The 16,239-nt window shown below is 39.2% G+C and overlaps 2 protein-coding genes across 2 annotated transcripts in view; one reads left to right on the forward strand and one right to left on the reverse strand.

Moving 5' to 3' along the window:
* LOC128754107 (cytoplasmic phosphatidylinositol transfer protein 1-like) overlaps positions 1–9,056 on the reverse strand; it is a 29,546-nt gene extending 20,490 nt beyond the window's left edge. Inside the window, exon 1 of the mRNA XM_053856461.1 lies at positions 8,759–9,056. Coding sequence (XP_053712436.1) covers positions 8,759–8,806 — 48 coding nt within the window. The 5' untranslated portion in view covers positions 8,807–9,056. The remainder of the gene's footprint in view (positions 1–8,758) is intronic.
* A 1,995-nt stretch (positions 9,057–11,051) lies between these two features.
* Positions 11,052–15,609, forward strand: LOC128754144 (26S proteasome non-ATPase regulatory subunit 12). The gene is made up of 11 exons (XM_053856558.1): positions 11,052–11,282; positions 11,620–11,679; positions 12,201–12,329; positions 12,430–12,537; positions 12,738–12,842; positions 13,042–13,191; positions 13,455–13,589; positions 13,708–13,820; positions 14,002–14,176; positions 14,269–14,346; positions 14,786–15,609. Exons 1-11 carry the CDS (start codon positions 11,175–11,177, stop codon positions 14,993–14,995), a joined length of 1,371 nt encoding a protein of 456 aa, XP_053712533.1. The 5' UTR covers positions 11,052–11,174; the 3' UTR covers positions 14,996–15,609.
* The last annotated feature ends 630 nt before the right edge of the window (positions 15,610–16,239 follow it).

Here is a 16,239-nt window from a genome sequence, read left to right on the forward strand (position 1 = left end):
TGTGAGAAAACAGCAATACATTGCAATACACTGACTTCCAGTACAATACAGATATTTAATCTGTTAAAGCAGCACAATATAACTTTTTAACTTTCGATGAAGACAGGTTTACTGAACAGTCGTTCAGAATATTGGTCTTCAGCTAGTACTATAATGAACCTCCAGACAACATAACTTTCTATGGGCATTCATTATGGCAGTGAACATTCAAACTCAAGAGTCCAGGAAGAGAAAACAGAAACCACACAGTTGGATTCACACCATGGCGATAACTGAGGATGGCTAAAGTGCTCAGAAATGGCAATGCTTCTATTGGACTTGTAAGATGAGAAACGCGACCAGTGTCGTATCTATTATGATATATTTCTCGCACCAGAAAAAAAAAAAAAAGCTTGAAAAAAGAAAAATATTTTAGCTGAATTGGAAGTGAAATTTGATATACACATTTTTGAACTGTGATTTGATTAGAAGGAAATTCAACAATTAATGGTGAGTAATTAATAGTAGGTACAACAAAATATTGGTACGCTAAAGTATTGTGATTGGAAAAATTCTTGCTGAGACACTTGTGTAATATTTTAAGCTGTCTATATCAATTTTTAAAACACAGATGCTGCATTTGTGATGCGTTTCATTTGTGGGTTTTGTTGTTTAAGGGAGCGATTCATTCATCACGTGAAAAAGCATTATTTGTTTCAAATTAATACTAAAGTCGAATAATACTGATGTGAGACAGAACCAACAAGGTAATCATTCATGGCTTGATAACTATTAGGGGTCATATCAAAATATCGATGTGCTCAAATATCATGGTGCTTCATAGCACGATGTTGTATCTACTGTATATTTTTGCTAAAATAACTGATTGTGTGATATTGTGCAGATATTTTCTGTCGATATCAATATCTAATACACAGTCAAAGCACTAGCCTCAGAATTTAAAAGGTAAATGTTTAACTGAACTTTTTTTTTTTCATAAAGAAGCTGCATAAGCGGTATGTCATTGTTTTTATTCGACAGGTGTAACAATTCCATCCTAGCACAGATACATGTTTAAAAGCTAATAAATGCAGAAGACACTTTAATGTCTCTGTTATTCTGTCTTGCTAAGCAGATTAGATTAGCATCAGGAATCTGATCAGTATGATCATTATGGATAAAATTGTTTTGAATCGAGTGGTGAGAAAGTAGAAGATTCTCGCCTTCAGTGAGCTGTACTGCAAGCTAGTACGTTTCAGTGTGTTGCTAAAGGAAAGCAAAATAAGAATCAGAAAAAACAAAACTTGACTTAAGTTATATAGTAGTTTAAGGGAACGATTTGATGCACTTTGTGATATCAAACAATGTGTATGTAATACCTACAATATATACAAGTATAGTCCAGTGGGGTTCTTGCTGAAACTCACCCCTATGTGAGCAGGATTTAGACATTGGTAGCAGTGACATGAAAAGGAGAAAAATACACACACACAAAAAAACACTTCATGTCATATCAAGAAGTGAAAAGGGTAAGCATTTTCTCCATCACAAACATCAACAGGGTCCTCTGAAATACACCATCAAGCAGCAGCAAGCAGCAGCCATGATATTTGACAGACACAATCATCATATTAACCACTCTATGTTTGGCTCAATAACAGGTTCACATGCACCTCAGGGACGCAAACATTTTTTTTCATGAATCACAGGATCGAGACCTCCTCAGGTGCAACCAGTCTTGTGTTGTGACACAGATGTGTTTGACAAACCCCCTGACACACACGCATCCAAGTCATCAATGAAATGGCATCATCTGTGGATAATGGTCCATCACATGTCATGACGGTTTCCTTCATGAAAGTCAATAGCAATAAATGGGAGGCTGATTGAATCACAGTACAGTCATAAGTACCGGATGGGAAAAGAGGTCTCACACATCCTAGTGCGACACGCGTGTCATCTGTTTTTTGGAAACTGCGACATAAATAATGGAAAACAGGAAGGTTAAAAAATACTGTGAGGCTTCTTGATGGTGCGGTCCGGTCCAATTTTTCTTTTATTTAAATAGTTTTGTACTTCTCCCTTCCATTTGAAGTAGAGGATAGTGAAGGGGCCAAGCCGACTGAACGTGGAGCTTCAGCTGCAGCCAGCGGAGCTGTAGATCAGTGACGGCCAGCCAGCTCCATTTTTAAAACATCACTCACCACTTATCCGATGAATTAATGTGCATCACTTCAAGCGGGGGGGGGGGGGGGGGGGGGGGGGGGGGGTGTATTGTCCAAATGAACAAGAGTAGCTCACCACCCACCAATAATGTAATTCATTTATTATATTAAATGGTTTTATCAAAAGCTCTGAGGCACTTTTAACAAGGCGAACTCACGGAACCGCTTAGCTCAAAATGAACCACTCTGATTTGATTTAGCACTGGTGGGTTTACGTGGGATCACTTGAGCAAATTTAGTCTTGAATCTCATTACAGTCACTTCGGGTGATATTGCGCAAAAAGATGGAATAATAAAACTGGGGAAGCACTTAGACTGTGCGTATCTCCATAAAGGAGCACATTTCACATGAAGTGATGTAAACACAGATGTTATCTTCAATGATTGGAGAATCATTGAGCAAGGCGATTTCCCTGACCAGGAATCAAACAAGAGACATAAGGGGTGAAAGCCCTTACTACTAGACTGCAAACACAGTACAATACACTGGAAGATGCTCGATATCTGATGACATTTTCAACCTTGTGGGGATAAAAGAAAAATGTAAAATACCATACTTTCCAAGTCACAGTTTAACTTCTAACTTTGTAACTAATGTTCTTAAAAGTTATACAACACTGACCAACATGACCATGGAGTAAACAATTCATTATTATCCATGATGCGCCCAGATAATCTTGTTTCTGTCCCACCACCAATCCCGGAGGTCGTTCTCCAACCATGTCAGTAATCTGGCATGATTAAAGCGTCAAATCCACAGGAAAACACAACACATCACGGATCAGAGAAGTGGGATTTCTCTTGAAATGGAAAAAAATAGGGAGATAATTCATAACAAACTCACTTGAACACTACCACTGTTTGTGGAACTAAAGTCCATGTGTACAGCTACAGCACCTGAAGGGACGGTGAGAGCAGCTGCAAATGGATAATATTCCCTCACTTCTTATGATGAGAAGCTAGTACTTTCAATGCCATCAGTCCGGTCAAAAATTCCCTCCTCAGCTTCCTTGTTTCTCAGTTGGTTCGCTTCTTGTCTACGTTCCATTCCACTTCACGTCGGGAGGAATAAAAGCAAATAACTTTGCGGTGTTCCAGCTTCATGCAAACATTTTGTTTGTTTCTCACTTGAAAATGCAACACTTTTTTTTCTCATGATTAATTTTGACTGGTGATATTTATCTTCTGGAACGACTAACAGTTTCAAAGTACGTTACGAAAGACTTTTTTTTTTTTTAAATAAAAAAGAACCGCAGATAAATACTCAAAATAAATAAATAGAGAGATAAGTAATAATCAAAAAAGCAGGAAAAGCACGGGTAGTTGGCAAAGTTGGTAGTAACCTCTTAGTAACTGTCAGTTTAGTTGCAGGTCAACTTCTATCCGCTGTTTGCATCTTTAATAGTAGAAAACATGTTAGAGTCACGTTGCGAGCTAAAGGATGCTAGCCACCACTAGCGGCTATTTTTGGTAGAGCAGCAAACTTAACGCCACGAGCACAGACTACAGTAGCAAGAACAACATTAACGTGGGCTACAACCAGTTTAACACAGTAAAGCTACTAACCTGCTGGAATTGAAGGCCAGTAGGGTGGTGACTGCTACAGCGCCTGCAGCACGCACCATACTATTCATACAGATCAGTCCGGATGCATTTTGTGTGTAATGTTTTTAGCTTGACCAATACGTTGTCAGTCGTAAGCGCCTCCAATTTTTGAACTACAAGCAAGCATCGTATCTTTGACATTATTTGATGACCAGTTTTGATGACCAAAAGTGAAAATGCCCTTAAGCTATGAAGTGTTTGTCGTGTTCTGCAAGTATTCAAAAAGGTGAATTACATTCTTCATTGTCAAAACCGAGTCCACGCCACAAGAACACGTACATGAATAGTAAATGGCACCTCTAAGGCAAATGCATTAAAACGGCTAACCTAATCCAATGAAACGGTTGAGGGGCAATGACAAATCTGCAGGAGTGCGAGCCCTCAAATTTGATTCTCCATCCCAGCTGGGGTTAGACAAATGCCTTTCTAGATGCATGTTTAAGTCCTGACTGCACGGTCGCCATTATCCTAATCGCAGATGCAGCGTGAGCCAGAATTGGGATTCATAAATTAGGCAGTGCTGTTTGGTATTGGTGCCTTTTACCAGATTATAACATCGTCCTCTTGTCCCATCAATCAATGTTTGGTTTCACTTAGGGATGACTGGGCCCTGAAAACGGCTGCTCTGAGCCAACTGGCCAGGCGTCATACACAAAATCAATCTAGCCATTCACCTACCATTTATGCGAATAGAAAAGCCCGAGTGAACCTCTTCACTCTGTCAGCCTGCCAAGCAGCAAGTGAACTCACAAGTTCCATTTGCACAGACTTTCTAAGCCGTAGCATAAAGCCAGATGAGAAAGGAAGACAGCATGACTTTAATGTTCAGCTAGTGCAGTGGTCCATTAGGAAAAGCCTGCTAGTTCACTGTCTGACGAATAGATTTTAACGGTTGGATAATGATGACCTGAAAGAGCCAGATTGTTCTCTTAAGGGCACATTCATGAAACAACATCTTACCCAATAGGTCGAGATGGTTGGGGTCAAAGTGTACCTACCACAGCACACGTGGAGACAACGGCAGGCTAAGCAGCAGAAGCACAGAAGGAAAACATCTGGTCCTGCCCTTCTGTATCTTTCCAAGGACAGATTTATGCAGGCTTTTGAATAGTTTGGTTCACTGTAGTTGTGTTGTCGCCAAGAGCACGGTAGAGAGATTCTGGACAAATGCTCTTACTTGCATTCCTTTTTCTTTGTCAGCCCTTCAACCAAATAAACATAATTATGAAGAAGTGGAAATATTCACGCTCACAATAGGATTTCTTATGGTATGATTAGCCTAAGCCCGGTGTGTTCAACAGGTGAAGGTATCAAACGGTAAAATCTCATTTGTACATGTATATGACAGGAAATCTTCCTCGCGAGTTTATGCTCAGCTCCACAGAGTTTAGCACTTGGGCTGAAATTGAAAACTGCCATTACAGAGGCTGAATGCTGCATTCCAGTTGTCCACGGAACTGGGAAATTTCCAGCTCCGTCCCCCTGAAGACGTCACCAGGCATCTTTGACATCTTTGTCTACCACCCGTGTTCACAATCCAAGATGGCTTCCCGTAACATAGAAGTTTAGAATAAATGAAATACAACAAAGAGAACAAACTCATTCCATAAGTTTGTATTTCCCCTTCATGCTGACGTTTTCATTGTTGTAAACAGAATAAATATTTATCAAGAAGTGGCTTCTATTCTGAGAACCTACGTTTGAGAATAGCTTTTATGGACATTTATGGACCTCGATAACTGGAACTGAACTTGGCTGCAACGTCTTACCCAGTTCTGAGGACCGTAGCATACAATGGTATGGAGTAAACCAGTAATATAACTGGACAAAACAAACATGATCGATTTAAACTCATATATATGAGCACCAAACAGGGAGAGTGACAACTGTGAACCTGCAAGTCTTCTTGGTCATAATTCAAAATTCAGGTAGAAACCACTAGCGTTACACAATTACAGCCAAAATAACCATCACAATTATTTTGATTCATATTAAGAGGAGACAAAAGAAACTTATGTGGGGGCAGAGGTGCTTATGTTCTCCGTATTACTGGAATCAGTCTCCAAAGTCAATCAAGCCTTTTCAAATATAGGGTAAAAAATATATATATTTGGTTGCAGCAATATTTTTTTTTTATTATTACAATTTCTAATGTGTCTTCTTTAAATTTAATTTAAAAAGAAAACTGTTAATGCTTGCACTTCAGAGGAACAGACACAAATTGTAAATGTTCATAGTGTCCCTTGCAGAACTGAAACTGCACCAAACCAAAGTTTTTGTGTTATGCTTTTCTGTTACATGCCTACTACAGTCAATGCATGAAGTTTTACTATTCTTCTTTGCCACACTGAGGCCTACAGGACACCCGGAATAAACATAAAGCTACCATTGATTCTTATTTCCAGTGACTCAACCACTTAATGTTTGCCAAAATCATTAACTGAATTACAACGCATTAAAGTAACAGAAATAAAATGCCAAAAAATACAGAATTCAGTCAGGCAATAGGAATTATATTTTGGATGCAACTTACAGTAACAGTGTCTTTACAAGAAAACCGTTCCAACAAGAATTGCACTAAAACAAACCTACAATGTTTCACAAGAAACCAACTAAGCATGAAGATAAATTTACCTTAATGTTAAAGCTTATTCAGGACTAACCTATACATGTCAAGTCTGTAAAGAAAATGTTTTTACTAAGCACTGATTTACAGCCGCAAGACTGAAGACTGATCTGGACAAGTGTAAATAAAGCTTAAGGCATGCAAGTAACACTTGAACGTGAAATACATCAGTGGAGTCTAAATATGTGGCACCAGCTTCCAATGCATACTGTACGCACATGCATCCATGAAAACTTCCACACCAGCACTCTCTCTGGCCATTGGGAACTACAGTAGTCCCAGTTTTACTTTACTTTGACAAGAAAAGATGCGACAGCTTCACTGGAAGGCAGAAATTATTTGGTTTTTTTAATGGTTTTCAATGAAGCACATCTGTATAAAGGCATCCATTTTTAAGGTGTTCAGCTTAGTGCCCATTGCAAAAGCATGGACGCATCTGGAAACCACATTTGTACAGGGATATCAAAGCAACTTGTCTTCCCTGAACTCGGCTTCTCCCCCAACATTGGTGGAGGGCTGAAGGGCAGCCAAGTCCACGAGACCCTCCCCAAGAAAAAAAAAAAAGGGATACACCAAAATTAAGCTCATGCAATTCAAAAGTCTATTGTCTTTGGAATTGCTAGTGAAGTATTGCACCTAGTCCATAGAAAGACCGACCCTGTTTTTGACATATAACAGGGCAGCCAATCAATAAGCAACAGAGAAACAGAGGGGAACGTTTTGACATTTACTGAATAGGTGACAGTAAAAACGCTAGTTTTCAATCGTGAGAAGTGAATCTGCCACCAATCCAAGCCTTGACATGTCCGGCCGGAATGTGCAACTTTGGGTCCGCGAACAACTGTCTTCACTCAAAACCGAGAATAAGAATGCGAAACCACATCACGGTGACAGAACCTTCTGGATTATGGTGAAATGTGTCGCCGCACGCACTCTGCAGTCAGAATAGCAGGCAGACGGCGGCATCCTCTCGTTCACGACAAATTCAAACAGCTCAGTAAAGCTGCTATTCATCAATTACCTCACTGTAATTAACCAATTACCGATGACAGTCTGTGCGGTGCATCTTTCTATTGGTGGTTTGGTAACTGTGGCTAGCAGCCTGACGTGTTCTCTTCTATTAAAACACGCAAACTCAAGAGAAGCCAGCCTGCAACTTTAGTTTTTGGAAGCAATGAAAATAAACAAAATATTTAGGTCATCTAATTTGCATTTATTTGTAAGTGGATAATTGTACTAATTTTTATTTTATATATTATTAATCTGAAGTTTTGTCTTTATGTTAAAAAATACTTTTATCAATGATACCAGCGGTATATATTTTCACAACACAAATTCAAGTTTCAACATTTTTAAACAACATTTAACACTACAAAAGTGTTTAGAATGTTGACATACATATTCTCTTTTTTCTCTTTTTTTTATTTGAATTCCAAACACTACAATCATACATGTTGGTGTATAACCCCGATCCCCCCCCCCCCCAAAAAAAAAAACTGATATGAAGTACAGTATCTACCTGTCTACCAGTCTGGTAGTGGACACACGTGAGCACAACCTCTAGTGTGAAGAGTGTAAATTGCAAGAACAACCCCTCAAGTTAGGGGTCACGTTCTGGCCCACTACTTTACAAACATAGCAAAGGGGTCGTTTCAGGCACTTTCGTCTTCTACGCATCCCCAACAGAATAGAAGCGACCTCCGGCCAATATTCCAGTTCACAGGAGTCTTGTAGAACTTTTTTTCCGATTAGGCATAAATGACTGCTCACTTTGTTTTCGATCAAAGCAGCTACAGTATGAAGGTACCCGCGATTAGATTCGGTTTACTGGCCTTTAGACGGGCTCTGGTGAGCCGGGAAACCGCATTCAACCCGAGCATCTGTGCGCAGTCACGCAGCATCTCTCCTAAATAAACAATGGTTTGATGATAAAAGGTGCTGTCAAGTTGGGAATCGAGGCGCCTCAGCGAGCCCAAGCCTCTAATTTTAGACGGAATCGTGAGCCCTGGTGGCGATCAGAAAGCGGTGACAACCAATAAGCATGATCGGAGACACACTTGTATGAACTCCAAGCCATTGTTATAAATGCAAGCGACTTATAGTTGCCCTTCTCAGCGAAAGACAGGAGAGTTTGGATGAGTTCACCGGGAACATTCAAGCGGAGAGATAGATGGAGACTTTTCTTCGTTTGCTTCTTCAAGTTCCGTCGAGTTTCCCACGCGCGTCGCCTCACGTCAACAGCAACAAAGGCTCAGTAACGTGTCTAAGTTTGGTAAGTGCCACCTGGAACGTGTTTAGAATGTAAAGGAAGAAGCAGCCTCACCTCCTCCACAGTCAGCGGCATGCATATCCTGTACTCCTTCAGCAACATCTTCCCGTGTGTGCTACCACGACGTCTCGAACCCGCCGAGTAACCACCGAGTCCTCCGCCGGGATGAGTGGACAAAGTCGGGTCGTGTCAGCGCATGTGGTGGAAGGCTCGTCCGGCCGAATAACCAGTTAACACCCACGGAGTTGTGTCATCAAATCCCTCAGAGTTTCTCGGATAAGCTACCTTGGACGCGAACTGTGCTCCGCTTAGATTCGTCCCCTCCTATGACAGCGTGAATCAAGCTTAAGTCATCGGCGTGACGCAGGGCCGGATGCGTATCCGGTAATCTTTCAAAGTAAAGGCAATGATTCTTTTTCAGGATGATCGCTGGTATTGTATCGCTTCGAGAGAAAACAATTACTTTATTGTTTAATTTCCCTTTATTTTTTCCTCTAACCCCTTTAATGCCACAAATATAAGGGCAATGACATAAGCAAAGGTAGAGATTTGTTTGTAGAGCTGCTTAAGCGACCATTGAACCTGTGACCTCTTTGCTGTGAGGCTGCTGCAGCACCAGTCGCGCTGACGAAGATCCATAAAAACCATGCTTTATTTTCGGAGTCCACTAGATGGTGGTATCAGAAATCAGAAAATCAGAAAAACTTTATTAATCCCAAGGGAAATTGTGTTCGTAACATGCTCTGTACTCAACCTATCACAATAAATTAAAAAGAAATAATATTATAAAGTGCAACAGAAAGAGCTTAGAAACCATGTGAACAATGTGCAAGAAAATGCAGTTCAAGAAGATTGTCAGTCAATGACAAACTGTGAGTCATTTTTCAGCCTTTTTGTTTTGTAAGCAAGGAAACTGGACAGATAGGCCTTTACCCAAATGACAGATGCCTGTGTGGGATTTTATACTTACCAGTGACTCACATTTGAAAATATGGTCCTATAAACTCCACTTGAAAGTTGGATTTAACGTATAGAATAATTTATTGCCATTCTGTGATAAGGTGTTTGAGAACGAGAGGTTTTCTTTGCTCAAGAAGGGGAATCGGATAGCTGTCACGTTTATCACCACCCACAGACCCACTTCCTGCCTTCAAGCGAGAGAATAAACTGTGACGCTGCACTCAGTGGAAACATCTCACGGAAACACACGCACACACAAGCCCCAAACCCGCCCACCCCAACGACACACACATGTATTGAAGAAAGTTTTACGTGGTACTTTCTTCCAATGCAAAAAAACTTTTTTTTCTGTATTGCCTTGCAGTTGTTGTAAGGTCAACCAACAATGCCACTGGAATTAATACATTAAATTGTAAAACCTTGTTGAAAATACCTTTGCAATGAACAAACCAAAGCTTCATAATGTCTCGGGACCCAAGAATAGACAGGTATAGTCTTTGACAGTTTGACAGTAGGTTTAAAGTGACATCACTTAGGAAATTATCTGACGTCAAGACTTATTTTGAGTTAATCTAAAATAAATGATCATAAAGGCAAACCACAAATGATAAATGTTGGCATTTGCCTATTTCTGGAGGCTGCCGTTTTGAATGTCATTGAAAGATTATCCAAGAAATCTGTTCTTCTCCAGGAAATGTCCCACTGCCATAAAAAAAACTTCATAAAAATGTGTCAATGAGAAAGATTGCATTTAGCTTTAGATTTAGCTTTAGTTTTGTTTTTTTCATGACAACTTTTTTACTCTCCAAAATCTTTAACTGCATCCAAAGAACAATCAGTGGATCACTTGCTCAGCAATTTTGGAACCTCCTCTCACAATGCTTGGACACAATTGGTTCGCACTGGAGTTGAGGGATTGAAAGTAAACCAATCAAGTGAAGAATGAGAAATATGTTGTTTAAAAGTAAAGTAAATATAATTCATATTATTTAATGTGCTGTTTTATATTATCAATTTTACGTATTGACATGCGTAAGTTTGAACACGTTAGAAAAGTTAACTTTGCGTATGTCAGTAATCATAAACCACATGACCGAATACAGAGTAAAAAATAAATAAATTATTCTTTGATGAACACAGACTTTTAAATGAAAAGCTCCCGGATTTGAACCCACACCTCAAGCCTCTTAAAGATGCCAGAATTAAAAAAAAAAAAAAATTCTTTTTTTATACCCAGATCAAAGAAAACATTCTCCTTCAATAAATATAGCATGAAAATGTGCGTAACATAGATGATCCTGCTGTGGAAATAAAACACGTTTATTGACATGTCATATAAAATCCCCGAACTAAACGAGACTCTCGTCGGGGTCCTTGCGGCACGCCGGGCAGCTCATTTTATCTCCCTTCGGATTGGTTCGTTACCGCACTTTGACAAGGAATTGCTGTTCGGCTGAATTGAAACTGCTTCAAAACATAATAGCGTTTTGCCGTTTGGAATACCGACAAGATGTCTGAGGAGCGATCTGAAAGATCTGATGGGAAGATTGTGAAGATGGAGATAGACTACAGTTCTACTGTAGATCAGCGGCTCCCTGAGTGCGAGAAAATGGCTAAAGTAAGCGGTTGTGAGACAGGGCCGTAGCCGGCTGAGTCATGGTGCTTCAAAGCTAGCTATCGCTTAACGTATTCATTGTATCTTTGTCTGGTATTCTGGCATATGCAAGTAAAAGTCTTGGGTAGAAACCTTAACACCCTCTGTGTCTTGAGTATAACAGCCAACCGTTTATTTTTTTTAAAACCTGTGGAGTTACTTTCGCGGAAAATGCTAGCGTCATGCTAACAGTGCTAGGAGCTACAGTGATTCTGTCATCGGTTTTGTGGCAATGGATGTTGGAACCTACTGTTAAGGATATCTTTATGGAAATAATGAGTATGTATTTTTCCTCCAACAGGAAGGCAAACTACAAGAGGCAGTTGAGAGTCTGCTGTCGTTAGAAAAGCAAACCAGAACGGTAAGTGTGCTCGCCATTGAGCAGCACTAGTTTTGACCAACATATATATCCAAAGACACTTGCTGCAAATAACAGCGCGATTTCTTTGCAATGCACCCAAACTTACCTTTATAGTAAAGTGGTCAAGTTTATGGCTGAGGGTATGTGGCACAATGTAATTCAGATTGCAATGAGGAGATGATCCTGTCAACGCAAATGTCTCAGTCAAGTGAGAAGAACCCCACAATACTGGGTGGATTTGTGCCCTTGTAAAAGACAGGGAAAACCTCTGGGAAACAAGGAATTGCTACACATTGAGAAAAGCAGCAGGTTCTGGTCAGTAGTGCAAGGACCCAGTTCCTATTGATGTTCATGGGTAGAGAGAACTGAGTTTGCATTAAACATGATGATGAATGATACCCATTCTTTTATTTAACTAACTTTGTATGTTCTATTGTAAATGAAATATAAAATTATTATTTAGTTTTTATCACAATAAATAAATAGTTTCTTTCTCGTCATTTACTGAAAATTCTGTCTAGGCATCCGACATGGTTTCCACCTCCAGAATCCTTGTGGCTGTGGTCCAGATGTGCCATGAAGCAAAGGATTGGGATGCACTGAATGAAAACATAATGCTGCTCTCAAAAAGACGAAGTCAGCTAAAACAGGTAAGGGACTTCTATCGCAAAACCTTTTTCTAAACTGAGCTCGCACGGCTGGATATAATCCATGTATATTTTAATATTAAATTAAGTTTTGCTTCCACAGGCTGTTGCTAAAATGGTACAAGAATGTTACAAGTACGTGGACACTGTGAATGACCTCACAATCAAGCTGCGGCTCATTGACACACTTCGCACAGTGACTGCTGGAAAGGTATTTTTTCCACAGGTTTTTGACAAGCTTAAAATATATTATGTTAGCAATTTCCATGCCATTTAATAATTCTAAGTAGTTGTCTGAGTATTATAAATTCATGAGTTTATCAAATTGTATCGTGTTAAACAAGAGAGCCCATTTTTTCCCCACATGTGCTCTTTTCTTGTCTCATACCTCTTCCCTTGTCGTCATCACAGATCTATGTGGAGATTGAGCGTGCAAGGCTGACAAAGACGTTGGCCGGAATCAAGGAGCAAAGTGGAGATGTCAAAGAGGCTGCTTCCATTCTTCAGGAGCTCCAGGTAGGCAGTCATCATCCTCATTACCATTGTCATATGTAAATCAATGTTTTTCTTTAAGACGTTTTGTGAAATTTAACAGAGAGGAATGTATGTAGGTATGAATATGTGAACTTGACTAAACTCTGGCTTCTACTGTTATGATCTCAATCCATTTACTTCTAATGTGGTCAATAAAAATGTTTTCTTTTTGTCAACACAGGTTGAGACCTACGGCTCAATGGAGAAAAAGGAAAAAGTGGAGTTTATCTTGGAGCAGATGAGGCTCTGCATTGCAGTCAAGGACTATATTCGCACACAGATTATCAGCAAGAAGATAAATACTAAGTTCTTCCAAGAGGAAGGCACAGAGGTGAGATGAACCCCAGACCTGGGTTTCTTTCTTCTGAATGATCAATATCAGTTTAAATTTGCATGTTTTGATGTGAAAGGGTTATTTATGGTATTACTTTGAGGTGTTCTGTTTACGTCGACAATGTGAAATATTCAGGTAACAAAGCTGTTGTCATTTTTTTAAATAGAAGCTTATAGCTTCTTTACTATCATAAATATGTGGAAAAAAATAATAAAGAAAAAAATTCTCGGTAGTAACCTGTGTTGTTGTTTCCTAATCAGGAGCTGAAGCTGAAGTACTACAATCTGATGATTCAAGTGGATCAGCATGAGGGCTCCTATTTGTCCATCTGCAAACACTACCGGGCCATCTATGACACTCCGTGCATCTTGGAGGATAGCAGCAAGTGGCAGCAGGTAGGTCACTGATTTTAAGGAGTGCTTTGTCCTTGAGTCATGCTTCAGAGAGAGGTTTTAGAGGTTATTTATTGGTGGTTCAAAAAGATAACTGTCTTTTGTCTTTGGTTTGTTTCAGGCCCTGAAGAGTGTGGTGCTGTATGTGATCCTAGCTCCGTATGACAATGAGCAGTCGGATCTTGTGCACAGAATCAGTGCGGATAAGAAGCTGGAAGAAATTCCAAAATACAAGTGAGACCATCCTTCTTACTGACTGTCATCTTTTGTCAGTCTTTGGGTCGAAACCTGGCTACTGCCCAGCTCAGACACTGATGTTAATGTTTTCTTTTTACTAGAAGGAAATTTGATACGATGGAGTAAATGTATTTTTTGATGTTAATTGCTTGCAATCATGATCTCTATGTATTTTTAGAGACCTACTGAAGCAGTTCACCACAATGGAGCTGATGCGCTGGGCCGCCCTGGTTGAGGATTATGGGAAGGAGCTGAGAGAAGGCTCCCCTGATAGCCCTACCACTGATGTCTTCTCTTATTCTGAAGAAGGAGAAAAAAGATGGAAGGACCTCAAGAACAGAGTTGTTGAACATGTAAGTGCCAACTTTTGATTATGTACTAAAGCATGCGATTTATGCACAGGTTTTAAACATAATTTTCTTTTTTCCTTTTTTTATTTTACCAGAACATAAGAATCATGGCCAAGTATTACACCAGAATCACAATGAAAAGAATGGCTGGACTCCTTGACCTCTCCATTGATGTAAGTGTTTTAGTCGTTTGATTTTTCCAGACAATAAGATGAAACTTGAGTCTCACATTTAAACTACACCCCAAAATAAGGGCAGCTTTGACTGTTTGCCTACATTCAATACATAGTGAATATGCACAACGCTAACATACTACTTGGCTTTAATGAATGTTTATATCAATCCCCTCTTATACATACTCATAATACATTTCTTATCAATGATCACAATGTAAATTCTTCTAAATGCAAACAAAATGCATCACATGTTAGAACTGTGAACCATAGAACTGTGAAGGAATGGTTTCCTCAGTGCCATACGAAATGGGAAGCAAACACTATTCAACACACCACAAGATCCGTTTAAAATGTATTTCAGATCCATCCATCCAGCATAGAAACTCTTTGAGTTTATATTTGGAACAAAATAATTATTTTCACTCTTTTTCACCAGGAATCTGAGGAGTTCCTCTCCAGTCTTGTTGTGAACAAGACCATTTACGCTAAAGTCGATCGGCTGGCTGGAATCATCAACTTCCAGAGGCCGAAAGATCCGAACGACCTGCTCAACGACTGGTCACACAAACTTAACTCCCTCATGTCTCTGGTCAACAAGACGACACATCTCATTGCAAAGGAGGAGATGATCCACAATCTCCAGTAAAACATAAATGGCTGTAATGTTTCTATTGATAGGTTCCCCCCCCTCCCCCCATCTGTTTTCTTCTTTTTTTTTTTTTGCAGTACATTTGATGTGTCTATCTAAGAGTGCCAGTGCTCTGTGTACACCTGTCTGAAATAACTGATTGTCCTCACACTATTGTCCTTCAGCTATTGTGCCATTTTATTATAGCTGTCTTCAATATTTTGGGGAAATGTGTGATCGTTATAAATAAACCGACATTTGTATAAATTATGTCAACTGTCAATTGATCTGATTTAAAATGACTGATCTCAGAAGAAGTGGTGCAAGCGCAGATGTTTCTGTTCCTCTGGGTGTCACTTTAAGTCCCTGTAAGAAGTAGCGAATTAAGTTACATTTGGATGCAAATTTGGCATATCTCGGATTTTACACATTAAAAATAAACTTCTGCATGTGATACCTTTTCACAGTACAGTAAGGCAAAAGTAAATATATTTAGTATTGATTTTTTTTTCTCATGAAGGCTTGGCCCTGTTAACCTGCTGCATATATATGTAGTTATGCGAGATGAAGAAGGCAAGGAACAATATCTGTACAAATCAAATTTCAAAATAAAATTTTAGAGTGTATATTTCATTTAGGATATTCAGCTCTTGACGAAGAACACTATTATCGGGGTAAAGCTGTAAATGTGTGTGTTGTTTACGTGACCAAAAAAGGCCCATAATAAAACAGATCGGACAATATTCTCCTCAATAAATTGGTGAAGACAGTAGACATTTACTGATGGATGGAAGCGCATGATGCAGTGTTAAAGCCCACTAGGAGGCGCTCTGCACTCTGGCCTTCAACAACTATTTTAAAGAAACCTAACATCTATTTTTTTTTATTTATTTCTCCCACTTCTGCATCTGAGTAGATGTATTATTCTGTATTATACAGTATATATATATATATATATATATATATATATATATATATATATATATATATATATATATATAGTTACTGTATGTATATAGAGCTGGGCTGGACACGTGTTAAAAGCTAGAAGTTGAATAATATTCAGCTAAAGGAGAATAAACAGGCAGGTGTTAAGCAAGTATTTGATAAGCAAACACCACATGAATGGACTCAATTTCATTTTGGCCCGAATGCAATTATTATTGCATGCATTCAAAAGGTCTAGAAGCGACTAGACATTAACTACACGTATCAAATAATTATTAAACGTCAGACATTTATGGTGTTAATTTAGAACGACG

The sequence above is a fragment of the Synchiropus splendidus genome, chromosome 2 (genome assembly GCF_027744825.2).
Source record: "Synchiropus splendidus isolate RoL2022-P1 chromosome 2, RoL_Sspl_1.0, whole genome shotgun sequence".
Taxonomy (NCBI): domain Eukaryota; kingdom Metazoa; phylum Chordata; class Actinopteri; order Syngnathiformes; family Callionymidae; genus Synchiropus; species Synchiropus splendidus.